The sequence below is a fragment of the Rattus norvegicus genome, chromosome 13, assembly GCF_036323735.1.
Source record: "Rattus norvegicus strain BN/NHsdMcwi chromosome 13, GRCr8, whole genome shotgun sequence".
Classification (NCBI taxonomy): Eukaryota; Metazoa; Chordata; class Mammalia; order Rodentia; family Muridae; genus Rattus; species Rattus norvegicus.
Window position 1 is genome coordinate 96,783,252 of NC_086031.1, and position 27,435 is coordinate 96,810,686.

Genomic DNA, 27,435 nt, shown 5'->3' on the forward strand with positions numbered 1-27,435 from the left:
CATTTTTCCTGTGACTCAGCACAAATTTCAGATAACTGGGCGATAGAGTAGTCAGGAATAAAAGTACCTCTCCTCCACCCCCCAATTAGGGCTGCGGGGCTTCTAGAATCTTCAGTGTTCCAGGCAACTTCAGGGGGGTGGGATGGAGCCGGGGTTCCGGTTTAGAGGAAGGGTGGGTCAGCCTCGTGCATGGTGAAGACTTAGCTGTGAAGCCTCAGTGAGCCCAACACTGAGCGAGTGTTGATTCCAAGGAAAAGAGGTGCTGAGGGCTTAAAGGGGGCTCCGAAGGCACGAGGGAGCCAAAGCTTCCAGATAACTGCCTTGAGCCCTGAAGGTCATGCTGACCTTCTATTTCTGATGAATCACAGGAAACCCTGTTTTTGTCTGTTTCATGTTTGAGAGGTAAATGTGTTCTCTGCTCGCTCAGAAGCACCGAGCTCAGGGCTGAACACACACAGATGGCGTTCAGCATGAAGACTGGAAGGCCTCAGAGGCCGTCTGGTTCAGAGTCCAACTGTGAACCCTTGTTTTAGAATCATCTGCAGGTGAATGGTCTAAAGACTGTGGTGTGTGTTCTTGAGTCTTATCTCAGAAGTACTGAATCACAATTATCTTAAATTTTGTTTTATTTCCTTCTAGAGACAGCGTCTCAGGCAACCCAGGCTGGATATGAACTCACTATTGAGCCCGCAGTGATCTCGGACTCCTTGTCGTCTGGTCTCTACCTCTGAATGTAGATTGTCTCTGCTTGAGTGGCAAGCCCTCTATCCACTGAGGTATCTTACAGCCCTCAGAACACTCTTAGAGCCGCCGCAATAATGCAGGCTACTAGGGAGACTGTGTTGTGGGTAAGTGGTTCAGAGAATTCTTGTTACACTGTATTGGTTGTCTGTGTCTTTTGCAACAAATGAACACACGTGACAGAAAAGAACAGAAGTTGGAGATGGAGCAATGGCTCGGGGTTTGAGAGAGCCCTGGCTGTTCTTCCAAAGACCCGTGTTTGAGTCCTAACACCCACACGGAAGCTAACAGCTCTCTGTAACTCCAGTTCTGGGGTCTCTGGCACCTTCTTCTGGCCTCCAAGGACATATCAGTTATTTAATGCATGGGTATACACGCAGGCAAAGCACCATGCACATTAAAGATAAAAGTGCAGAGGGTTATTCTCTGTCTGTTCTGGAGACCCACAGATCTAAGTTACTTCTACTGGACTAAAACCAAGGTGTGGGCAGGGCAACTCCTTGTTGAAGTCCTCCCTGCCCTATCCAGCTTCTGGAGACGTCTGATAGCCTCCGCTGTGGCATCTGAATAGTTTGTGAACAGCAGGAGAAGGTGGGGCAGAGTCACCTGCACCTTGGGTACATATTTGACCCTGTTTATGACTCATGTCCCTTTGGAACAGAGCCTCCCTCAGGTGGAAAGTCTACATGCCCCACCTCCCTGTGAGCTGCCTTATAGGGCAGCATCCCCACAGGGCTCTGAGAGGCCCTGGAAGCCCTGCTTTCCTGACACCCTACAGGACTCACAGGCAGGCCATGGCAGCTCTGGCAGCGGGAGTATCCAAGCAACGTGCAGTTGCTGAGGGGCTTGGCTCTAACCAGAATGCTGTGAAGTATCTGGGCCAGGACTTCGAGACCCTGAGGAAGCAGTGCTTGAACTCGGGGGTCCTATTTAAGGACCCAGAATTTCCAGCATGTCCATCAGCTTTGGGCTACAAGGATCTAGGACCAGGCTCCCCAGACACTCAAGGCATCGTATGGAAGCGACCCACGGTAAGCAATAGGGAAGTGACCCTGGCTAGGCACAATTGAGTGTCACGCAGCGTAGAGAGTTGCCACATCTGTTCAAGAGTTGAAGTAAGTAACAGTGGTGAATTCTGTTTTGGATCCCATAGTTCTGACCCTGCCTTACTTTCTGAAAATTATTTCCAAGGAAGAGAATACACAGGCTTTAGACAAGTTAGACCTCATGAGTGGCTCTGTTGCTGCTTTGGCCTTGAGGGACACCTCTCTGAGCTTCAGTTTTTCCACCCTTAGAATAGTGTGGCTGGGACCATTGTAGTTCAGGCGTAATTGCCTCAGGGTGTAATTGCCCTGCTTGTAAGAGACACAGAACACTCGGTACTTAGGAACGCATAGTGCCCCCAGGCCAGCACACAGGGGAACAAACCAAGGTTAGAGAGAATCAGCCAAGGGCAAACTGTGATAGCATGGCTGCTGAGGGACATGGGTTACTGAAGGTCGTAGAAGGTTCCGTCCAGGCTGGAGAGGAGATAGGAGAGGTGGAAGCCATCCTAAAGGCTGTGGGTGTGGCCACTCTGTGGTCTTGATGTGCATTTCCCTGGTGATAATGATGCTGTATGTCTTCATTTTTGTGCTTCATATATCTCGGGTGATCCTGTAGAGAAACACTCGTTTAAACCCTTTGCCCAGTTCTCAATGGTTCTGTTTGCCTTTTCTTCTTTGTTTGACTTTGTACTTTTTTTTTTCTCCATCTTTATTAACTTGGGTATTTCTTATTTACATTTCAATTGTTCTTACCTTTCCCGGTTTCCAGGCCAACATCCCCCTAACCCTTTCCCCTCCCCTTCTATAATCTTGTTCCCCTCCCCATCCTCCCCCCATTACTGCCCTCCCCCCAACAATCACGTTCACTGGGGGTTCAGTCTTAGCAGGACCAAGGGCTTCTCTTTCCACTGGTGCTCTTACTAGGCTATTCATTGCTACCTATGAGGTCAGAGTCCAGAGTCCAGGGTCAGTCCATGCATAGTCTTTAGGTAGTGGCTTAGTCCCTGGAAGCTCTGGTTGCTTGGCATTGTTGTACATATGGGGTCTCAAGCCCCTTCAAGCTTTTTCAGTCCTTTCTCTGATTCCTTCAATGGGGGTCCCGATCTCAGTTCATTGGTTTAATGATGGTATTCGCCTATGTATTTGCTATATTCTGGCTGTGTCTCTCAGGAGCGATCTACATCCAGTTTCTGTCGGCCTGCACTTCTTTGCTTCATTCATCTTATCTAGTTTGGTGGCTGTATATATATGGGCCACATGTGGGGCAGGCTCTGAGTGGGTGTTCCTTCTGCCTCTGTTCTAAACTTTGCCTCCCTATTCCCTCCAAAGGGTATTCTTGTTCCCCCTTTTGAAGAAGGAGTGAAGCATACACATTTTGGTCATCCCTCTTGAGTTTTATGTGTTCTGTGCATCTAGGATAATTCAAGCATTTGGGCTAATAGCCACTTATCAATGAGTGCATACCATGTGTGTTTTTCTGTGACTGTGTTACCTCACTCAGGATGATATTTTCCAGTTCCATCCATTTGCCTATGAATTTCATAAAGTCATTGTTTTTGATAGCTGAGTAGTACTCCATTGTGTAGATGTACCACATTTTCTGTATCCATTCCTCTGTTGAAGGACTTTGTACTTTTGAGGTTAACCCTTTCTTTACTTCTGGAGCTGCCTGTTTTGTTTTTGTTGTTGTTTGTTTTTGCATCTAGTAATCCTGAGAATTAAGCTGTTTGTTGCATTTGCGCAGCCACACCCTGATATTGCTCCCTCTGCATCTACACTTCCCAAAGTTTCACCTACAAGAGAAAATATGCAATATTTATCTTTGCAAATTGGGCTCCCTTCATGTAAAAATGATGATTTTTTTTTGCTTCTGTCCATTTTCCTGCAAATGACATGGTTTCTTTATTTATAGTGAACAATACTCCACTGTGAATGTACACGTATACCCCCCACATAAATATACATTTTTTACTCAGTCATCTGTGGATGGGTACCCAGTTGACTCCGTTAACATGGCTCCTGTGACTAGGACTACAGTAAACATGGGCACACAAGTGTCACTACTGTAGCTGACCGTGAGTCTTTTGGATCTACACCCAGGAGAAGTATGGCTGCCTCTGCTTATCCCTACGCTTCTAAGTAGCAGGTCTACCTAGGCTCTTGTTTCAAGGAACGGAAGACACGTTTGTCTACGTGAAGGTTGCAAGATCACATTTGGGTTCTTAAGAGATACTTTCTTTTGGGAGGTTGCAATCCTTTAGGGCTTTTCTGTTTATGAGGGGCAAGCACAGCAGCTACTCTACCCCGGAGACATCGATCTGTTGGTTGCACTGATCTTCAGTGCTCTCAGCTCCTTGTCTCAGTCTGTGTTCAGCATCCATCCCGAGCTCCTGTGATGTATGTAATGCCCAGTGTGGATGAACTTAGTGCAGCCTTGTCAATACTCTTTTCTACCTCAAATACCTTTTTCCCCTTCTTGGCAATTAGGCAGCTTATTGATTTTAAGGAGAAATACATAGTCAAGAGTGAAACCATGCCAGGAACATAAGGACCCCTGTTAAAAGATGTGGAGGGGCCCAATTGTTGGAAAGTTAATGGATCGTGGTAGGCTCAGTTTGGAGCACCCAATCTTTCTCTAGCTGCTGCCTCTTGGATTAGTGGCTTTGGTGTTTCTAATTCAGCCATAATTTGCTGTGCACTTGTTCTGTGCAGGAAGGTGTCTTGAGAAGTTTTAGCTAGTTAAGGAGGGGGGCAAAGAACAAGCAGACAGCTGAGGGATACTGGGGTGGAGAAGAACTTGGGCTTGGATGTCACACAGTGGTCAAGGTTATGGTCCCTCATCTATCATCCGCTAGCTGAGTGACTGTGGGTGAGCCACCAACCTCTCTGAGACCCAGTTTCCTCAACTCTGAAGTGAGAACAACAGTCTTGCTCACTTCCTTGGGTTGTGAGTGAGTCTGGATGAAAGAATATGTAAATCCTTGGAAAATAAATGGTCTCTATATGACATCACATGAGAGAATGTCTCGAGAGTAAACTATTAAATAGGCATGGGAGTTCAGTGAAGAATCACTGAAGCTTGACCGTGCAATTGGACAGGAAAATTATGAAAGAGAGCTGATCTGGGATTGGTGGAGAAAGATAGGTGAGAGCCAAGGTGCTGGGCTGCGGAAGGGCACGCAGGCAAGAGTATTTGGAGAAGGCAGGGTCCTTAGAGCAGTTAAAATATGGTGGGCAATGGGTGAGGCTGGAAACATTTACTGGACCAGGTCTTATCTCCCTGGGAGTTGTGGGCCTGAGGACTTTCTGTGACCCTTGAAGGATCCATGTAACATACCGGTCACGGCTTTTTTTTTTTCTGACTGGCTTTGCCGACATTCTCTCTTCTTACTCCAACCTAAGATTATAGCAGAGCTTAGCAGACACTGGATGTGTGTGTCCTTGGCTTGTATCACATGAATAGTGTGATGGAACTGAGCAGAGAGTCACTTTGGAAACAGCAGTGTCGTCTATGGTTAGTAGAGTTTGATCGATTTCCCCATTATCTTGCTCGTGAGGATACAAGGAATGTGAAATAACATATGAAATGGAACCAGAACAGGGGCCAAGGACCAGGGTTCCTGGGTTCTGAGAGTGGGGAACCAGGAGTCCACAGGGGAAACTAGGACGGTGTGTCGAGAGATGGGAAACTCAAGAGCTAGTGAAGACGCATGCCACAGACGAAAGCTTTTAGAGGGAGAGCAAGCCAACGGTAGCAAACATTAAGGAGCACCCAATGAGTGGGTTAGAAAATGCTCATTCCGGGGTTACTGGTGACCAGTAGGAGGTCAATTTTATGGAGCCGTGAAGAAGGTGGATTTCATGGGAGTGATGGATGAATGAATTAAAACATATTTTCATTAATTATTCAAAAATTTTAGACATGCTTACAATGGCTGTTGACCTCAACCCCTCCCTCTAATTTCTTCCAGACCCAATGCTCCACATTTCCACCCTGTCCCTATTTCATGAGTCCTTGAGTGTCCGGCCATGCCTAGAAGACATTGTTTTGATCTGGTCATCCCCAACCTCTGGCTTATACAGTCTCTCTGATCCCTCTTCTGAGATGCTCCTGAGTCTTGAGGGAAGGGAGTGTGACAAGGCTGTCCCATTTTTGGCTGAACACTTCAGTGACACTTAGGTTTTGCATTTGAACCACCGTTCCGCTGTGAGATTGTGGTGTAGGGATACACATTAGAGGGCAGTTTGGTACTATGTCCATTCAGCATAATAACAGCAGGAGGGGATGTTTTCTTTTTTCTTTCTTCTTTTTTTAAAGGATCATTTAAGAAAAGAGACTCTTTCAACCCTCCACTAAATGTGCTTTCTTCCTTCCGTATCAAAGTTACTTCCTTCTTTACACAAACACAATTTAAATTAAAAGATTATCCAATCTGTTGCTTTTTCTTTTCTTTTCTTTTTTTTTTTTTCGGAGCTGGGGACTGAACCCAGGGCCTTGGGCTTGCTAGGCAAGCGCTCTACCGCTTAGTTAAATCCCCAACCCCCAATGTTACTTTTTAACTAGTGTTTTCAAATTCCCCCACCTTTTAGTGGTCAGGAAATAATGGTCCAGAGGACAAGAGCTTTGAGCATCTGAGGGCAGCACTGTAGCTATGGCTTTTATATTTAATGTAGTGTGTGTGTGTGTGTGTGTGTGTGTGTGTGTGTAAGGTATGTATGTGTGTGGTCTGTATGTGGTATATGTGATGTGTGTGCAGTATGGTGTGTGTGTGGTGTGTGTGTGTGTGCGTGTGTGTGGGTGTGTTTGTGTGCGTTTGTGTGTGTGTTTGTGTGTGTGTGTGTGTGCTGTGTATATATAAGTGGTATGTGTGTGTGTATGGTGTGTATATTGTATGTGAGTGTGATATGTGTGGCGTATGCAAGTGTGTGTGTGCTGTGTGTGGTATGTATATGTGATGTATGTGTGTATGTGATATGGTATGTGTTGTATGTGCATTGTGGCATGTGTTGTGTGTTGTATGTATGTGCTATGTGTGTGGTATGCTGTGTGTATGTGCTGTGTATAGAATGTGCATGTAATATGTGTGTGTGGTACGGTATGTAGTATGTGTTATGTATATTGTGGCATGTGTTGTGTGTATGTGTTGTATGTAGTGCTGTGTTGTGTGTATGTATGTTGTATGTGTGTTATGTTGTATAGTGTGTGGTGTGTGTATTTTGTATATATGGGGTGTGTTTGTGTACCAATGTCCCATCATGTGTGAAGGCAGAGGGAGGTTCTCCCCGTCTCCCAAATGAGTCCTCTGGAACTGAATTCAGATTGTCAGACTTGGTGGCAGTTACCTTTACCTGCTGAGCCATCTCTCTGGCCCACCATGCCCTTCTTTCATTTGCCACCAGAGACTGCAGAAGATTAAAACAAAATAGAACAAAAATTAAATCTCCTTCACTGGAGGACTGGCTGAATGATTCATGGTACTTTTAATGCAACTGTAAAATTCTCTTTGTTCTAATAAAAGATGTAAAAGGTGCCTATGATCACACAGACTCAGACGCGCGCGCGCACACACACACACACACACACACACACATGTTCACACCAGCCGGGGGAGGGCTACAGTTTGCATGTTGTTTTTCCCAGAGGGCCCACCTTAGGATGATTGGGACATGCAGTAGGACAGTTAGACTGTGTGCGTCACAGTCACTGTGTTTCTCTGAAGAGGGAATTAGAACTCTGGTTCTTTCCACCTCTCTCTGTCTCCTTCCTCAGTCATGAGGTGACAATCAGGCCTTGTTTTCCACACACTCTTTCCATGTCATCTGCCTCAACACAGACCCCCAAACAATGGAACTGATCATGGACTGAACCTCCAGAGATGTGAGCCCAAGTGAGACTCTCCTTCCTCTTTCTCCTCCTCTTCCTTCTCCTCTTCGTCTTTCCCCTCTTCCCCTTCTTCTCCCTCTCTAGATAGAGTCCTTAATGCACCCTCAAAATAATGGTCTTGCTTCATTCTTCCAAGGGTTGGGTTACGGATATGACCACCATGCCCGACAACTTTTCTTCTTTGGAAGCTGATTACCCCAGCTACATTGTTACAGTAATAGAAAGTTGACTAAAACATACAGAGACACACATGAAAACGTGCTATCATATTAAAGACAGTTTTTGGAAGGATGTTTTAGAAATCTCGTGGGGCTGTAATTACTTCCTGTTGGAATTTTTTGTCCATCAGTAACAGTTACTTTCTCAACAAAAAGTGTAGATAAAAAGTAACACTTGGGTAGGAGAGTGAGTTGTTAGGGGAGAGGGGCTGTTTCTGGCCGTGGAGGCAGGAGCTGACAGGTTCACACTGAATTGTAGGACTGCCTTCCAGAGAGTTCCACCTCCTCATGGAGAAGCCCAGAACCCCTGTTCACAGCTATATCTGGGCCCCACCCTTTTTGCTCAGCTCCCTCTCTTGCCTCCTTGTCAGGTCGGACATATCATTTCTTCACGTCTTTGGAGTAAGCAATGCTTTTCACTCTGTAGACAACCAGACCCTCTGTGGTGCAACCCATTGATCTAATCCCTCTCAATAAGTGTAGTCCAAGTTCCCTTTGGTCCCTTGAGGTCTCTCTCACCCTTTCCCCCTAGCAATTTATCTTGTGTCCTGTCTGACTGTCTTCTTTGAACATCCCTCTGCAGACTGTACTAGAGCCCACCGCTATAGTAGACCACCATTGTCTTCATGTGGCCGGCTGGTTAGCCAGAATTCCCACTGGAATTTTAATAGGTGCTAGTCTTTCTACTCTGTTTCCCAATAACATCAGCTTGATTTGTCTGCGCAAACCAAAAGCACTCTCAGGCCACTGTTTTGTCTTTGTTTTCCTCAGTCCACCACCCTTTCCTCTTCCCTGCCTGCTGTGATCCCATAATATCCAGAATGGGGCCCAGTAGTCCTTCCTGGGTAAACAAAGAAAAAAAAGGCTGACAGCAAACCTCCTGGTCCCTATCCCCTAGTCTAGGTGACATCACCAGTGAGCAGATGCCACATGGAGGCTGATGAATGACCTTGTCATAACCGAGTTTTCCGGTCTGGAAATGGTACCCCCGACACCTCATCCCTGACTTCCTCCCTGACACGGCCACAATCCCATTAGCTACAAGATCCTTGCTTCCAAGTCATGCGTTTAATGGGCGTCCACAGTGTGCATTGCCTTTTGGCAAACGGCTCTCTAACTTGGCCTCTGGGTAAAGAGGGCTGATGTCCAAGTGGGCAGGGTTATAACTCAGATATTAGGGTCTTAGGCTTTACCTTTCTCCTGCAACAACACACCCTTCAGCCTGTTCACATCCACACGGCCACATGCCCACACACCCAGCCTGCAGAGCAATCGAAATCCTGGTCATTACAGGGTCTTTGGGCTCTGGCTTTTGTCAGGTGGACTAGTAGCTGTGTCTCTGGTGTCCTCCCTTCTCTGGTCTTAATGATATGCCAGAGAAGTAGAGTCATGCGTGTGTAGTGGTAGACAGCCTTCTTCCAGGTCTGAAGCCTGTGCTGCTGTTTTAACCCGTGCTGCCTCCATCACTGAACGGCGTCTTCTGACTTGTGTTTTCTCCTAAACTACCTCCAGGAATTGTGTCCCAACCCTCAGTTTATTGTTGGTGGAGCCACACGCACAGACATCCGCCAAGGGGGTCTTGGTGAGTAACTGGGTTGAGCCCTATTTATTTAGGGCGAGGGCGGGTGAGCGTGCGGAATGAGCAACATCAGATTAAGCTGTTAAGACTCGGCCAACCCAATTATGCACACATATGGGCTTCTGTTTCTGCGGCTGCGTGCTTCGTGGTGGGTCTCAGCGTTGTGACTAACTTTTGGCTTCCCTTAGCCAGCCATTTTCTGCCAGCTCATTGAACTCTTTTCACGCCAGACGGAAGAGCCAGGCTTACATATCTATCATAGAAATCCTGAGATGTTTTCCACAGCTGCCCTTAAGCAGGTGAGCTTCCTGTGGAATGACCCTCTCTGTGTAATTATAGCAGAGGAGATGCCTCTGTTGTGAGTAAGAAAACATGATCCTATCTCTCCCAGCCAAACATTCTTTCACAGGCTGGGGATCGTGGAATCAAGAGCCTCTTTTTAGGGGCTAAGGAGTCATGGAGGGATGGGTACCAGTCAGGATGAGATACTGGGTTCAGTCCTCCAGACAAATGAACAGGGAAACAAACAAACAAAACAAAAACAAAAACAAAAACAAAAACAAATTAACAACAGCCCCCCTTAGAAAACCCGCCATTTTCCCATGTCTCTCAGTATTTTCGAGCCAGCAGCAATTCAATTTAGAAAATATTTTTATTTCTATATTGTATGTTCTAGACTTACAGAGGTGTACCTCAGTCCCAGAGGTCATGCTGGAATACAAGAGGCCTCCCAGTCTACTCCCCAGCACCAAAATTCATAAACAAAGTTGACTGGTCAGAAGAGTTTGACAAAACACAGTAACAATTCACTTTGTTGATTACCAAGTTTGTATCTTATTCCTAAAGAGAATCATTCAAGGCAGTTTCTAACCACTAAGTTTCCATATCTTCTCATCAGAGTTTAAATATGCAGAGGACGTGCATAGAGACAATACCTAAGGCCTTTTTTTGGGGTGGGGGTGGAATTTATCCTGAGTGGCCCTGGGCTGGCTGAGGCAGAGGATAAGCATGAAGTCACCCACTACTCTCCATTGCTAGAGTATCTGAGATTACAGGCCCCTGTGCCAAGCCCACCACCCATTATAGGCGGTACTGGGTATCAAACTCATGGCCTTTGGTGTAGTAGGCCAGCCCTCTATCGACTGAGGAGCATTGGGAAAAGGACATTTTTTTTTTTTTTTTTTTTTGGTTGTGAGCCTAGCCTTTAACGGCTGAGCCATCTCTCCAGCCCTTTTTTTTTTTTTTAATATCAGAATACTGTTAGGGAGCAAAATTTACTTGAAAACGTAACAAGTTTTAACCAGTTCCTAACTGTTTAAACACAAACTAGGCACAATTGTTGCCTTACTTCTTTAGAAGAAAAGTGATTGGCTCCCAGGAGTAGCATGATAAGGAGCTTGCATGACCATCTTTTCTTACTGTGGAGAGAGCATTCAGAAATAGTGTTCTCAGTGCTGGGGCTCAGTGGTAGAGTGCTTACCTAGCATGCAGGAGGCCCTAGCTGGGTTTAATCCTCATTGCTGCCAGAAAACAAACAACGAACACCCTTCGCCACACTGCACGACCCCTCAGTCTCCTTCTGTAAATATTTCAAACATTTAAAGTCTATCTATCTTATAAAAAAGAAGCATAGGCTGTCCTTGGTAACAGGTTAGCTCTGTCGACCTACTGACCTCCTAACCCCAGAGCCTCCCTGATGGGAGTTTCTACACAGAAGTGGACAACATTTGATACATTTTATGGCACAGCGGATCCTAAATTAAACCTGCTAATCTTCCATACTGCCTTGCTACCTAGTTAGTGAAGATTAGAGATGTGTGTGTGTGTGTGTGTGTGTGTGTGTGTGAGAGAGAGAGAGAGAGAGAGAGAGAGAGAGAGAGAGAGAGAGAGGAGAGACTACTTGATGGAAATAAGCAACCCCCTCCTTCTACACCAACCCCTTGACTTTGTTCCTTAGCCAGTTCCCCCCTTCTCTCTTCCTCCCTTCTCCCTCTTCTCCTCCCTCTCTCCCTTCCTCCTTGTTCCAGCCTGGAAAACCTCTTTCTCCTCAGCCTGTGGGAAACCATCATGACTTGGAAAATTGCAGGGCCATTGATTTTAAATGCTTTCAATGTTCTGTGCCTCAATGAGTACAGCAAATAGCTTAGTCAGAACTCAGGCAGCACGACTACAAAGCAGGAGCTTCAAATGGGGTGCCACACACAAGTGCCCCACTCCCAGAAACTCATACCCTGTGTCTCCCTGGCCCTGGAGTGAGGCTCCCAGAGGGTGAATGTGCTGACCTTTAGCAGGCTCTGGGTGAGGACACGATGCCCTTTTTCTTCAAGCTAAACAGTTAGTCTAATTTAGCACACAGCCCAGGGAAACACAACTTTGAATGTCTGCCTTTAATGGCTCCTTGTTAGAGACCTTTTAACTTTGGGAAAGGCTGTTAATGAGAGCTTTTTCATTGATTGACTTGGTGGGATTGTCCTTTGATTACTGTTAAGCAAGGAGATTTGAGAGCTTCCAGAAGGGGCTGGAGGGTTTCCATGGAGAATGCGTGCGGTGGATGGAAACCCAAGCTAGAAGCACAGGAAATGAACCTAACTGGCTCTCTGATTCCTGCGCGCATCAAAACAACTGGAGCCGCCACTGTGGCGGTGGATTTTAATGAAGACAGCTAGAGGGGGCCACTGAGCTTTGAGGAGAACAGGTGCCCAGGGACCGTATTTAGTATGCAGGAAAGATGGTGTGTCATAGCCAAGGCTGAAACCAGTGACTGAGTAACTGCAGTTCCCGCGGCCTGCGAGATCTGAGTCAGGGTCGGTCTTGAACAACGAGGAAGGATTCCTCACTGGGTATAACTCATCTACCCCAGGGCCCAGGAAGCTTGACATAGCATTTGCCAATTTGGGAGTGGCAGAAGGTAATGCTTACTTAATGCCTTGTTTGCATTCCAGAGTCCGACACTGGCACTTGGGTGTTTCTCGTATTTTTTCTTTAATTGAAATTTTAAAAATATTTAATTTATACAGTAAAAAGAGGTCATTTATTTATTTCTGCTATACTGGTGATTGAACCCAGGGCTTTGGGCATGCCAGGTGGGAGTGGTGACACTGAGCTCTACTGGAGCCCTCCCTCCTTTGAAAATTCATTTTAAGATAGAGTATTACCAAGGTGCACAGACAGGCCTCAGCCTCACTCTGTGAGCCAGGTGGGCCTTGTTCTCGTGCTCCTTCTGCCTCAGATTTCTCGGAGTGCTGGGATTATACATGTGTACCAAAAAACCGAGCTGAAAATGATATCTTTTTGAAAGAATTCCTATGATATGATTTTCGGTAAACACATTTAAAAATTCAAAACAATGCAGTATCTCTAAACAATACTTGAGAGTTGTAACACTCCTCCACTGTCCCCCATTACAGTCCTCCATTCCTCTATAAAATGCCTATTTTCTTCGCAATGCTTCACAGACCTAATTAGAGTGTGCCACCATCCCATCAGAATATTTTGCCATCCCATCATGGTGTTCCCCTGCCCTATCATAGCACGCAACTATCCCATCTCAGTGCTCCACCAACCCGGCCCAGTGCTCCACCATCACATCCCAGTGCTCCACCATCCCAGTGCTCCACCATCCCATCCCAGTGCTCCACCATCCCATCCCAGTGCTCCACCATCCCATCCCGCCCCAGTGCTCCACCATCCCATCCCGCCCCAGTGCTCCACCATCCCATCCCTCCCCAGTGCTCCACCATCCCATCCCATCCCAGTGCTCCACCATCCCATCCCAGTGCTCCAACATCCCATCCCAGTGCTCCACCATCACATCCCAATGCTCCACCATCCCAGTGCTCCACCATCCCAGTGCTCCACCATCCCATCCCAGTGCTCCACCATCCCATCCCTTCCCAGTGCTCCACCATCCCATCCCGCCCCAGTGCTCCACCATCCCATCCCATCCCAGTGCTCCACCATCCCATCCCATCCCAGTGCTCTACCATCCCATCCCATCCCAGTGCTCCACCATCCCATCCCATCCCAGTGCTCCACCATCCCATCCCAGTGCTCCACCATCCCATCCCACCCCAGTGCTTCATCATCCCATCCCAGTGCTCCACCATCCCATCCCAGTGCTTCATCATCCCATCCCAGTGCTCCACCATCCCATCCCAGTGCTCCACCATCCCATTTCAGTGCTCTACCATCTCATTACAGTTATTTACTATCTCATCACCATGCTCCATTGTTTCATTATAGTCCTTGACTGTCTTACCCCACTGTGCCATCACAGTGCTCCAGTGTCCCACCACAGTGCTCCAGTGTCCCCTTGCAGTGCTCCAGTGTCCCCTCACAGTGCTCCAGTGTCCCATCATAATGCTTCACTCTCCTAATTCACTGCAATGCTCCACTGAATTATCACAGTGCTCTAATATTCTATCACAAGGTGTGTTCACCTCATCATAATGTTCTGTCCATTGTTTCAACATAGTGTTCCACTATCCCAAGATAGTGCTCCATGGTTCTATCCCAGTGCACCACTGTGCCATCAGTGTTCCATTGTCCCATCACAATACTCCATTGTTTTATCCCCGTTGTCCTTCTATCCCAATGTAGACTTGTCTCATCCCAATTCTCTGTCCCACCACAGCGCTCCATTTTCCCATCATAGTGCTCCACTGTTTTATCACAGGGGTATTATCTCAGTGCTTCATTTAGTAATCACAATGTGCATCTGTTTCATCACAATGCTCAGTCCCATTAGAATTCTCCACTGTCCCATGACGGTGCTCCACTGCCCCATCAGAGTGCCCCATAGCCCATCACAATGTTTCATCATCCAATCAAAATTCTTCACTGTACTATTGGAAAGCTCCACTGTGCATCAAACATTATTCCAATGCTGCACTGTCTTGACATGGAAGTCCCTTGTACCATCCCAGTGTTCTGTCTTTCACATCATCCATCATCCCATTGCAATTGCAATGTTGTATACACTTCCACTTTATAATAATCCGCTGCCCCATCAGAGTGTTCCATGTCCCATCATAGTGCTCTATTGTCCACCATAGTATCTGTCTCATATCAGTGCTCCATTGTTCCAAACCAATGCTTCCTATAAACCCTCATGGTGTTTTAAAATTCTATCACACTGCTATACCTTCCCAGTATAATATTCCATCACAGTGCTCCACAGTCCCATCACAGTGCTCCACTACCTCATCACAGTGCTCCACTGCCTCATCACAGTGCTCCACAGTCCCATCAAAGTGCTCCACTACCTCATCACAGTGCTCCACTGCCTCATCACAGTGCTCCACAGTCCCATCAAAGTGCTCCACTACCTCATCACAGTGCTCCACTACCTCATCACAGTGCTCCACTGCCTCATCACAGTGCTCCACTACCTCATCATAGTGCTCCACTGCCTCATCACAGTGCTCCACTGCCTCATCACAGTGCTCCACTGCCTCATCACAGTCCTCTACTGCCTCATCACAGTGCTCCAAGTCCCATCACAGTGCTCCACTACCTCATCACAGTGCTCCACTACCTCATCACAGTGCTCCACTGCCTCATCACAGTGCTCCACTGCCTCATCACAGTCCTCTACTCCTCATCACAGTGCTCCACTACCTCATCACAGTGCTCCACTACCTCATCACAGTGCTCCACTACCTCATCACAGTGCTCCACTACCTCATCACAGTGCTCCACTGCCTCATCACAGTGCTCCACAGTCCCATCAAAGTGCTCCACTACCTCATCACAGTGCTCCACTACCTCATCACGGTGCTCCACTACCTCATCACAGTGCTCCACTGCCTCATCACAGTCCTCTACTGCCTCATCACAGTGCTCCAAGTCCCATCACAGTGCTCCACTACCTCATCACAGTGCTCCACTGCCTCATCACAGTCCTCTACTGCCTCATCACAGTGCTCCAAGTCCCATCACAGTGCTCTACTACCTCATCACAGTGCTCCACTACCTCATCACAGTGCTCCACTACCTCATCACAGTGCTCCACTACCTCATCACAGTGCTCCACTGCCTCATCACAGTCCTATACTGCCTCATCACAGTGCTCCAAGTCCCATCACAGTGCTCCACTACCTCATCACAGTGCTCCACTGCCTCATCACAGTGCTCCACTGCCTCATCACAGTCCTCTACTCCTCATCACAGTGCTCCACTACCTCATCACAGTGCTCCACTACCTCATCACAGTGCTCCACTACCTCATCACAGTGCTCCACTGCCTCATCACAGTCCTCTACTGCCTCATCACAGTGCTCCAAGTCCCATCACAGTGCTCCACTACCTCATCACAGTGCTCCACTACCTCATCACAGTGCTCCACTGCCTCATCACAGCCCTCTACTGCCTCATCACAGTGCTCCAAGTCCCATCACAGTGCTCCACTACCTCATCACAGTGCTCCACTACCTCATCACAGTCTTCCACTACCTCATCACAGTCTTCCACTACCTCATCACAGTCTTCCACTACCTCATCACAGTGCTCCACTACCTCATCACAGTGCTCCACTGCCTCATCACAGTGCTCCAAGTCCCATCACAGTGCTCCACTACCTCATCACAGTCCTCTACTGCCTCATCACAGTGCTCCACTGCCTCATCACAGTGCTCCACTACCTCATCACAGTGCTCCACTGCCTCATCACAGTGCTCCACTACCTCATCACAGTGCTCTACTGCCTCATCACAGTCCTCCACTACCTCATCACAGTGCTCCACTGCCTCATCACAGTGCTCTACTACCTCATCACAGTGCTCCACTACCTCATCACAGTGCTCCACTGCCTCATCACAGTCCTCTACTGCCTCATCACAGTCCTCCACTGCCTCATCACGGTGCTCCACTACCTCATCACAGTCCTCCACTGCCTCATCACAGTGCTCCACTACCTCATCACAGTGCTCCACTGCCTCATCACAGTGCTCCACTGCCTCATCACAGTCCTCTACTGCCTCATCACAGTCCTCCACTGCCTCATCACAGTGCTCCACTACCTCATCACAGTCCTCCACTGCCTCATCACAGTGCTCCACTACCTCATCACAGTGCTCCACTGCCTCATCACAGTGCTCCACTACCTCATCACAGTGCTCCACTGCCTCATCACAGTCTTCCACTACCTCATCACAGTGCTCCACTGCCTCATCACAGTCTTCCACTACCTCATCACAGTGCTCCACTACCTCATTACAGTCTTCCACTGCCTCATCACAGTCTTCCACTACCTCATCACAGTGCTCCACTGCCTCATCACAGTCCTCTACTGCCTCATCACAGTCCTCTACTGCCTCATCACAGTGCTCCACTACCTCATCACAGTCCTCCACTACCTCATCACAGTGCTCCACTACCTCATCACAGTCCTCCACTGCCTCATCACAGTGCTCTACTGCCTCATCACAGTGCTCTACTGCCTCATCACAGTCCTCTACTGCCTCATCACAGTGCTCCATTGCCTCATCACAGTGCTCCACTGCCTCATCACAGTCTTCCACTACCTCATCACAGTCCTCTACTGCCTCATCACAGTGCTCCACTGCCTCATTAGAGTGCTCCACTGCCTCATCAGTCTTCCACTGCCTCATCACAGTCCTCTACTACCTCATCACAGTGCTCCACTGCCTCATCACAGTGCTCCACTGCCTCATCACAGTGCTCCACTGCCTCATCACAGTCCTCTACTGCCTCATCACAGTGCTCCACTACCTCATCACAGTCCTCTACTGCCTCATCACAGTGCTCCATTGCCTCATCACAGTGCTCCACTGCCTCATCACAGTGCTCCACTGCCTCATCACAGTGCTCCACTACCTCATCACAGTGCTCCACTGCCTCATCACAGTGCTCTACTGCCTCATCACAGTGCTCCACTGCCTCATCACAGTGCTCCACTACCTCATCACAGTGCTCCACTGCCTCATCACAGTGCTCCATTGCCTCATCACAGTGCTCCAAGTCCCATCACAGTGCTCCATGGTCTCATGATTGTACCCATTTGAGCCATCACAGTTGTCCACTATTGTACCTCAATGTTCCTTTGTCCATATCCTAATCTTTTAGTGTTCTGTCATGGTACTTCCTCTTCTGTCCTTGCATTTTGGCCAGTGCACGCCCCAGAGCACCTGATGTCTCTGTGGCACTGAGCTTAGTGGCTATCACACAAGAAGGTATATTTGTGTGTCAGAACTCATTTGGTCCCTGGATTTAGATGTCCTACCCAACCTCCCTAAGGAAAATGGGGAATATACTGGCTTGCGGATAGGAGATTGCTCTGTTGGCATTGGTGTAGCTGGTACCCATAGATCTAAACGTTCCTGGCATACCTTCCGGCCACCTTCCATTGCTAGTTTGTATGAGTTGGCTGTTATCCCTTCCATGGAAGAGAAGGTCCATATGATGGGAAATCTGACTACTCCTGGCCTCACATTCTCCCTAGTAGCTTTCTATAGATGTCATAGGAGGCTTCTGATACAATGGTTGGGATGGTCATCCACATATTGGGTCAGTTGCTGCAGACAGAAGGGTTAATTTCCTTACAGCCAGCCCAATCTGGAGCCTGGACTCACTGTTAGGATTGTGAGCTCTCTACAAACCATGTTCCAAAAGAAGTGGGCAGTGGCTCTTGGTCGACAGAATGAGAAAGGACAGTGGAACAGTGTGGCATTTAAATGTATGTACATGGGCTGAAGACAGGGGTCTAGCACAGTTTGTGCTTTCCAACTGATAAGTCATATCTGTCCTCTGAGCCGGGGACCCTGGCTTCTTTCCTTCTCCAATCTATCACTCTGCCACATCCATCTCTATTTCTTCCCTGTGGGCTCCTGTTTTCTCTTTGGATTGGTAATTAGCCAAGACTCTTTTAGCTCATCTGTGCAGATCTGGGCCTTCCTGGTTGGCTGATGAGTGTCCTCTCTACCATGTTCACAGTTATAATTAAACCAGCCAGGTAAATGCAGTTAGGGAACTGACACTTGCTTCCTTATCACCCTGGATGTGGTTGCTAACAACCCTGGGTATGACAATCATGTGCTCCACAGGGCATGGTATAAAGCAGCATCGAGAGAGTGTTTGCAGCTCTTTGATCTTTGACCTAAACCCTCTGCCATTTTGTTATTATTAAAGTATTTGAAAACTGATAGAACCAAAGCCCAAGACTTCTTGTGGCTTTCTTCCTGCTTTCCCAGTATTGTCAACAATAGGCTGGATCAGGCATAGACAAAAGTTTGGTCCTGAAGCTGCCTATGCGTCTTCATTTTTCAAAGCTTGGAGTTTTGTGGAAACCAGATGGTCTTTTGTGGAAACCAACTTTCTGACATGGATGGGTAGGGACGTTAAGAAATTGTAAAGGTGTCTGAAGGAGCTCGCTGAGCCTCAACAATTGAAGAATGTTCTAGAAACAGTTCCCAAATGGCTCCTTGACAGTAACTGTGGAGAGAGGTACACAAAGATACCTCCACTCACTGCTGTGGTACCCCTGCTAGGATTTCCAGTGATGGCTAATGGCCGGTCTCTAGTAAGCTCAGTGGCTATGGCTAACTCTTCTGTCTTTGGCTGCATCCAGTCCTTGCCTTTGCTCATAGGATAGAAAGAAAGCATTAACATGTGGTGTCCTTGGTGTTCAAGGCTTCAGAAAGACAAAGAACTCAAAGGCCTTTAGTGACCTATGGGCCCAAATGCCACACGAGGGTGCACTCCCAAAGGCAAAGACCTTGGTCCCTGCAAAGTGAAATTCTGAAAGCTCACTGCCTTCAGAAGAACATTTTTTCCTCTTTAACAAATATGGACTAGAAATTTCCAGAATATAGCAAGAAGTCATCAAGCTTTCTGAATAACATATTATAATGTTTATCCAAGATTTAAATCTATTGGGTGTTTTTTCTTCTCTTTTCTCCCTCCTTCCCTCTTTCCTCCCCTCCCTCCCCCACAAGCTTGCCTTTCTCCCCCTTCTTCCTTCCTTGACTTTTCTTTTGGGTTGGGGAAGACACCCACTGCCCCAACATATAAATGCTCTACCACTGACACATCGGCTCTCCCTTTTATATTTCGCTGTCATGTGCCTGGTGTGCTTGTGTCTCTGTGTGGTCACTTCCCCTCACCCCCTTTGTCTATTGACCTGAGTTTTCTCTTCATCTCTCTGAAATTGATATCATAGTCATCTTTGTTGCATTTATTGAATAGAGTTTTATATTCTGTGTTTTAAAGAGAGTGAGTGAGACATTTCATGTCTCTGAAGATAATCGAAAGCCCAATAGCGATGACATGACCTCATCATCCTCTCGGATGGAGCCCCTGCATTGATTTTCTTCTGTGAGCTAGCACTTTCCCCATGGGCAGGGTCTGGATTCCTGGGGCAGGGACGGGCATATGCACTCAACAGTAATTGAGAGTAGTGTCAGCCACCTTAAGACATCTTCTGATCTGTAACATACCCCCAGGACCGGGGCGAAGTAGATCAATTCGCTCGGTCCAGATGCTTACTTTTAATGAGCACCTGGGGAAGCTTCCACAAGCACAAAGGACCAAGTCTGCTCATTGATTCTAGAGAGCATAGGGTCAGACCTCTGGGGGAGGGGGGATGCAGGGGCCAGCTTCATGCTACCCAGTGGGGGTAAGGGGGGACGCTGATGAGCTGGATTCTGATGGAGTCTCTCTTTCCTTTTGCTGTTGTCTCTTTCTGCTCTTATTCTCCAGTGCTCTCATGTTCTGTTCCACTGTGACCCTTCACCTTTCTCTTCTGAGCAAAGGTGCTGGGGACAAGCATTAACATTTGCTACGAGTTTGACACATTGAGTTTTAAAAAGATACTCATATTGGCTATTATTCCAGAACACAAAAGAATTCTACATGATACGCTCAGTTCCATCCAGCCTCACTTACCTGTTTCCTTCCTGTAGGACTCAAAGTGCAGAAAAACAGGGCTGGCAACCCCAGCCACTTAGTAATTGCATCTCATAGAACAATTGCTACAAATATACAAACTATCACTTTGCCTGATACTTTGCCCCTACCCACATTCCTTAAAAGATATTCCCCCATATCTTTTAAGCCACGAATGAAGCACAAACATTGTAATTTCAAAAAAGATCGATAATTTTCAATAGAATTGGACTTGAGAACACTATTACTTTTTATTCTGTGCATTTAGAAACAGTATCCTGAGATCAAACTTATGGCTTCACTGAGCTGTCATCAGGGTCATTTCACAGGCAAGGTGAAGGTCACTTACAACACGCCAGTTCACTTCTCTAGGTGAAGATTTGTCAGGGTGTGTGTGTGTGTGTGTGTGTGTGTGTGTGTGTGTGTGTGTGTGTGTGTTTAATTTAGTATATTTGGGGTTTATGTGCTTATATAGAATATGACTCAGCGAAGCACTTTTCACCCTTCATCAGGAAGAATTTACAGTTCTTAACCATAAAAGGTACAGACGAACCTCTGAGTCTTCAGGGAGATATTCTCTATCAGGCTTTTCTTTCTAGGCTCAGTCTTGGCTGAGCAGCCTGAGTTAGGATGTACAAGTCATATCCCACAGTGTGGCAGATTCCTGAGCAGAGGGCTTCGGCTGAAATCCATCTGTGTTGTTTTAATGGATCCTGCTGTCTGTGACCCACTGGAAGCATAGCTGGTTGCTTCCTACTTGTGGCTTGCATTTTGAGGGAGTCCTCTGGAGACCTAGAGAGGAACTTTTCGTCACTGGCCAACCTTGATGGTTGGGTTTCTGTGTTCTCCCTGCTGCTGCAGGAACCCCTACCTCAGACACCAGGTCAAGGCACATGGCTGGTGACAGGACATAGGTACAGGAGGCTCTGGGCCACCTGAAGACAGGCTGACGAAGCACTGAGTACTGGCAATGTGGTGTCTCGGTCCTCAGAAACTGGGGCTGCTTCTGAACAGGAGAGGTGGATGCAGGCTTGGGGGCGGGGCAGCGAGGGTGAAGCCTCAGTATAAGCACAGGTCCTTCACATCCAGGGAGCTCTGGGGCTTTATTGGAAGGCCCAGCAATTGCATCTGGGGCTGTAGCTCAGAGATGTATCCGACCAGTCCCTGAGAAACCAACTCTCAGTATCCATGGACCAGAAGCAGGATCCTCAAGAGCCTGTCCTCCTGCAGTGAACCCGTGGCACCTGTTCACATGAGATAACACAGTTGCACGAGGCTGCCAAACCGACACTGGATTATTCCACAAGCCATTCAAGGCGTCATGCAGTTTTGGGTGCTTTCTCTTGCCCCATCCCTTCCTGTCACCTCTTGACTGCCATCTTGGGCACGCTATCCCAGCCCCCACCTTCAGCTTTCTCCCTCACACTGCCCGGCTTTATTTTCTTTTTGGCATTTACCACCGCTGGGCATGTTGTTTATTAATGTTTTTCCTCACTGAAATGTACCGTGCAAGATGTCAAAGATTGTCTTTGAAATGTATACTTAGGGTCAGGAGTCATACTTAGTCCAGAGTAGCTACTCACTGACCACTTGTGAAATGAGTTTGTACAGGAAGTCTTCAGTAGCTCTCGGGTGACAACGCTTCCTCTGCAGCCTCTCCACACACACCCCCCATCCCACTCCCCGGCCCACACCTCCCTGTTCAGGGCTCAGCTTTCATCCTCTCTCCAAGCACTCTTCCTGCTCTTATGAACTATGCTCAGGATATTTACCCAGCCTAAAAATGCCTTGCTTGTCTCCATCTCTAACAGTCTCTTGGATTTTGACCTCAGAGCTGCTTGCGGTTGGAAAGCTGTTCTCACTTTCCAGGGAGACGCTGAGCTATCCTGTGTTTGACATGTGCTGTACTTTAAGAACCCATACGCCCCTGAGGTCTTACAGCTCTCCCACTGGCTTCACAGCATCATCCTCTCTCCAGCCAGCTTCGGAGGGGGCTTTAAGCAATGCTGTCCCTGGCTTTGACGGTGGCTGGGGCAATTCCCTGGATCTTAGCACCACTTTCTTCCATGGTCCTCTCAGCATTCGGTATTTCCCTATTATGCCTGTCTCACAGCATTTTGCTGTATTCTTTGTGTTCCAAGAGGCCTTATAATTAAACACAGGAAGCAAGTAGGCACTGTGTGATGTATTTACATGAACCCCGAATGTATATATCTAATGATGTCCCCGCCCTGGCGAGTCAGTTTCATTTTCATAACCTACTAAGAAATCTTTCCCTCTCAATAGCATTAAAGGTCTGATTTGTGGTGTGGGGGAGGAACTCCCTAAATTGTTTTATGCTGGAGAGCGTATTTTCTTCAACAATAGCACAAATTAGATGGGAGTTGTTCTGCAGAGGTTTTCCTACACCGTTCCGAGCATCCTTACTCTTCTCTCGCTCCTTCTTTTCATCCAGGCTGATAAAGCTAGAAAACCAAGCATGATGGTCTCGCATTCACACATGACCTGCCACCCCTTTCTGCTTTTCTTCCCTTTTTGTGACTACATTAAGTCTGGGGTGCTCTGCAGCTCCTAGAAGCAGAGGGACACCCACCCTACCCCCACCCGGCTCGGAACTGTGCTTGGGCAAATGCCATTACTCATTGCAGCTGCTCTCCATGATGAGTGGCCCCACACGACTGTGGATCTGTTGTCAGGCCTGAGCAGCCTTTCCCTAGTCGCCATGGGAACCAGGAGTGAAGGTGCGAGGTGACCTGTGGGGCAGCAGAAGTGGATTATTGAGCGCACGTTATTATTATATGTAGTACAGCCGGAAAGAATTATGTCGAGGACATAAAAATTATAGTTGCTCTAGGGGCTAGACTCCCGAAACTCAGGAAAACACCAGGGGGCTCAAGGCTGATTTTTGAAAGTAGCTGTCCTCTCGAGGTGACCATAGTACTCCACGTCCCATAGAGAACATGGCACTGGACCCTTAAGGATGTCTGGATGTGTACAAAACATAGGGTTGATTCTTTTCTTCTAGATCAATGATATCCTGCTATAGTGAAGCTATGGGGGTTGCATGATACTCCAGAAAGCCATGCTAGATAGACCCTTCGTCACTTGCAGTTGCACCTGAAGGGGATGTTTGATGGTGGCGGGTCCAGTTTGGTAGGGGATGCTTCTAAGGGGTAAGGAACATGTGATTTAACCTACATACTCACTACTCAGAGTTAGGATGTCCACGGCCTTTCATTTGACCAAGTAGTATGTTTCTTTCTCATGCTAGGAACAGGTAATGAGACAGTCCCTCTCTCTGCTCCTCTGGCCTGGGGTGGGGGAGAGGGGAGGGTTCTTGGCAGCAGCAACCTGAAAAAGCCCTTCCACCTGGAAGAACATGGTTAGGGTGCAGGGTGAAGTAGGGTAGGGCAAACAGGAAGTAAGGAGCTCAGAGGCCGCACAGGGGCCAGATCATGCAGAGCCCCGACCCTGTGTGAAGAATTTGAAGAATTCTGGATTATTCCTAAGGATAATGGGGGACCACGTGGATTTTAAGCAGATGTTGTGCAGCCAGATGTAGAGTGTGGAGAGTGGGAACCCCAGGCAAGACACAGCTGCACTCTGAGAGACTCTCACTGGCCTCAGATAACCATAGGTCCATAGAGTAAACCGGAAGCCCTCGTTTCATAGCAAGCCATTTCTTTAAAAAGATGTGATTATCACATCATTTTGATAAACGATATAAGAGATTATGAGACATTTTCTCATAGCTCACCATACTTAGGAATAATCGCACATGGGACAAAGAAAGATCCTGAAAGCAACCCTGAGCTCTTCCGAGACCTCCCTTCATCCTTAGTACTCGAACTACCCCTAGCCCAGGTGTCTGTCCTGCCTGTAGCTGCTGAGCTTTCTCTTCCTCAGCTGGAGCTCAGGTCTGCAGCCGACAGCACAGCCACTGCACCAGTTTCGCCCAGCTCTGCGAATGTAGCGAGTCCTTCAGTGCCACTGTCTTACTCTATTCGTGCTACTGTAACAAAATGCCACAGGCGGGGTAACCCGCCAATCACAGAAATGCAGGTGGCCAGCAGTCCAGATCAAAATGCTACAGATCGGATGTCTTTGCCTCCAGAACAAAGTTTCGTTGCTGTGAACTCCTAGATGTGAACACCACGTCCTTTCACAGCAACAGGCAGCAGGGCAAAAATGTGGCAGGCCCTGTCAACTCTTGGGATTCTTCATTTGTGAGGTCCCACCTCTCAAGATTTGGTTTCCTGTGACTGAGATCCAAGATGGGAGTAAGTCCCATGTGAATTTTGAAGGAGACACAGACATTCAGACCATGGCAGTCACTTTGCTACCAATCGCCCTTGCGCTGGCTTGTGCTGGCTTAGTGGGTAGTTAGGAGAGGAGGCCATGTTAACTGGTGTTTGACTGTATTTTTGTGTTGTGATAGCCTTCGCCATTTCCTAACTATAGCACCTAGGTAGTGAATGAGGGACAGAAAGGGTCCCTTAATGTTTCAGTTTGAGCAGAGATTACTAGGGAAATGGGATTGCGGGGGTCTCTAGGGTGAAAATCAAAAGCCTTTGGCCAATAGTTGGATGTGGGGAGGGTGAGGGAAGAGCAGAGTGGCTCCCAGGCAGGAATGGAGACAACTGTGGTGGCAGTTAGTTACGACGGGTGCGGGGAGGTTGAGTGGGAGCAGACCCTGGCAGATGGGAATCAGACTACACTTCACTTCCTGTACAAACTGGGGTGACTCAGGGAATCCCCAGCAGCTAACTACTGTCGTTATAAATCTTGTTTACTTACAGGTAGCAGGTACTCCATAAATGTCTGCTGATTCACATTTTGGGACTCCCCATGTTTGGGTTAATTGTCGGTGATAATAGGGGAATAATGGAGGTGCTTATTGAGAGGTTCATGAGTGTCAAGCATCAAGCTTTATACATCTTACCTCACTCTTATCTTCCTAATAACCTAAGGGGTAGTGACTGTTTGGTGCGTCTGCCTGGTGAGTAGATGCTATTAGGTGAGGTAGGTGCTGGGTGAGCTCAGTGTTCATCAAGGTGGGGAGAGGTTGTGTTCTGGAAGAAAACGGAAAATAAAGTGGAAGAGAGGCTGAGAAGCCTCCTGTGGGAGGTGCGGAGGAAGGGCCAGTCCTGAAGTCTCTGGTTCCCTTTGTGCAGAAGTGCAAGGTATCGCTTAAAAATGGTCATAATGGTGCTGGTCTTAGCCTCTGGCCTTACAAGGAGAAGCAGAAGCCTCATCTCCCAGCTGGACACTGACTGTCTGACATCAGTGGCTGGTCGGGGCCTCAGCTGTACTCATCTGCAAGTGGCTATCAGAGTCACAATCTCCCTGCACGGAGAGCCAAGTGCAGGAAAGCATCATCCCGCCCTGCCCTTGTGCACTCCAGCAGTGAGGGGTGAAGTCCGAGAGTGAGGGACCCACTGGAGGTGGGAGGGGTTTGAGCCTAGAATACGTTTTCTTCATCTTTATTTTGTAGAAACTTGTTGGGGAAACTTTGGATTTCCCCCACTCAGAACATACTTCAGCAGGATTTGTGGTACAGGAGACTTTCAGATATGCAAGGTGCATTAATCCCAAGGACGTTTTTATTTTTTCAGACTGACAGGATGAGTAAGGAAAGGGTATTATGAAGCTGTCTCGGCAGGTGGGTGGTGACTGGGTGACCCACTTAGAGCAGAACCCCAGTGAGGGCCTCACAGGAGCTTATCTTTGACGCCATATTGTTCCTTTAGGGAAAGCAGTTACCCTCAGATGCTGGGAGACACCCCAAAACCCCATGATTCAGGACACACTGAAGCTACTGTTTGTCCTGGGTACAGGGAGGTCTATGGATTTTCCATTTTGAGCAGAGAAGTTGTTGCTGCCTGGGGGAGTCGTCACTAAAGTATCTGAGTGCATTTCAAGTTGACAGTGAACTTCTTAGTTCCTGGATTGGGCATGAGTACATGTCTGACATCTCAAACTGCTTTGATTTCCACAAGAGCCCTGGCCAGAGACCTGGGAAACTAAATTTACTCTCCTCTGGTTTGTAATTCTGTCCAATTCCATAACTGAAACCGTATTTCCACCATAACTCGGTCCCTTTGGAGTGAGTGCCCCTCTGCCCTTCTCTCTCAAGATGGTGTTGAGTGTGTGGGGATCTGGCTGCTGGGCTATGAACAGCCTGGGTGTCCCCATGGGGCCTTATGCTTGTATTCCTTGCTGATATTGAGCAGAATTCTCCTGTCCTTTTTCTTTTGAGGCTACAGGGAAGTTGAGAGGGTTCTGGAGAGCCAGCTAGGAATTTCTGTCTGGTTGTAGCTCAGTCCTTTGCAAACCCAGGAGTTGCCCAGGTCCAAGCAGTATTCCTCCTCTCCCTGTTGGTTTGCCTCTCGAGCCGGTGGGGCAGAGGCAAAGGGGCCCTGGGTCCTCTGGACACTTCGCCACAGCCAGCTGCTTCTGGGAATTTGGAAACCTCGCCTCCTTTTTCTCCCTCCTTCTTCCTGCCTCTCTTGAGCTGCATCAGTAGATGGGGTCAAGGAGAAAGATGTTGGTACTCACCTGGGCTCCACAAATACCATGCTCTCTGGTTCATGCAATTCATGTCCCCCGTCTGTGTCATCTTCCTAGATGTCCTGTCTACTCAACTAGAGATGTTTAGTCAGATACCACCTAAGAAGAGAGGCAGCATTGTGTCCTTACTAAACCCTGGTACAAGTAATCCCTTGATGCCATTAGGAGATGTTGCACGCAAATGCGTGAAGCTAATGCCGGGGTAACATGGGATAAAGTTTACAGTAAATTCTACAGGTAGGAGTTTAATGGTAAAACGATTACAGTATAGCAAATACACAAACTGCAACATAGTCATTCGTTATCATTATTGAGTATTGTGTTTTGTGTATAATTATCCACGCTATCCTTTCATAGGACTAGCCAGCCTCCACAAACAGGCCTAGTGGGCTGCACTAGGCTATAATGTCACTGGATAATGATAATGTTCAGTGTCACTACTTGAGAGAATTTTTTATTTCTACTATAATCTTAGGGGTCCCCATCAAACATGTA

The 27,435-nt window shown here is 47.6% G+C and overlaps 1 protein-coding gene across 6 annotated transcripts in view; it reads left to right on the forward strand.

Moving 5' to 3' along the window:
- Nucleotides 1-388: 388 nt before the first annotated feature.
- Nucleotides 389-27,435, forward strand: part of Capn8 (calpain 8) — a 64,186-nt gene continuing 37,139 nt past the window's right edge. For 3 of the 6 annotated variants that reach the window (XM_063271983.1, XM_063271979.1, XM_006250363.5), the window contains exons 1-3: nt 389-545; nt 640-1,772; nt 9,402-9,471. In XM_063271983.1, coding sequence (XP_063128053.1) covers nt 1,386-1,772; nt 9,402-9,471 — 457 coding nt within the window. In that variant the 5' untranslated portion in view covers nt 389-545; nt 640-1,385. 6 annotated transcript variants of the gene reach the window in all.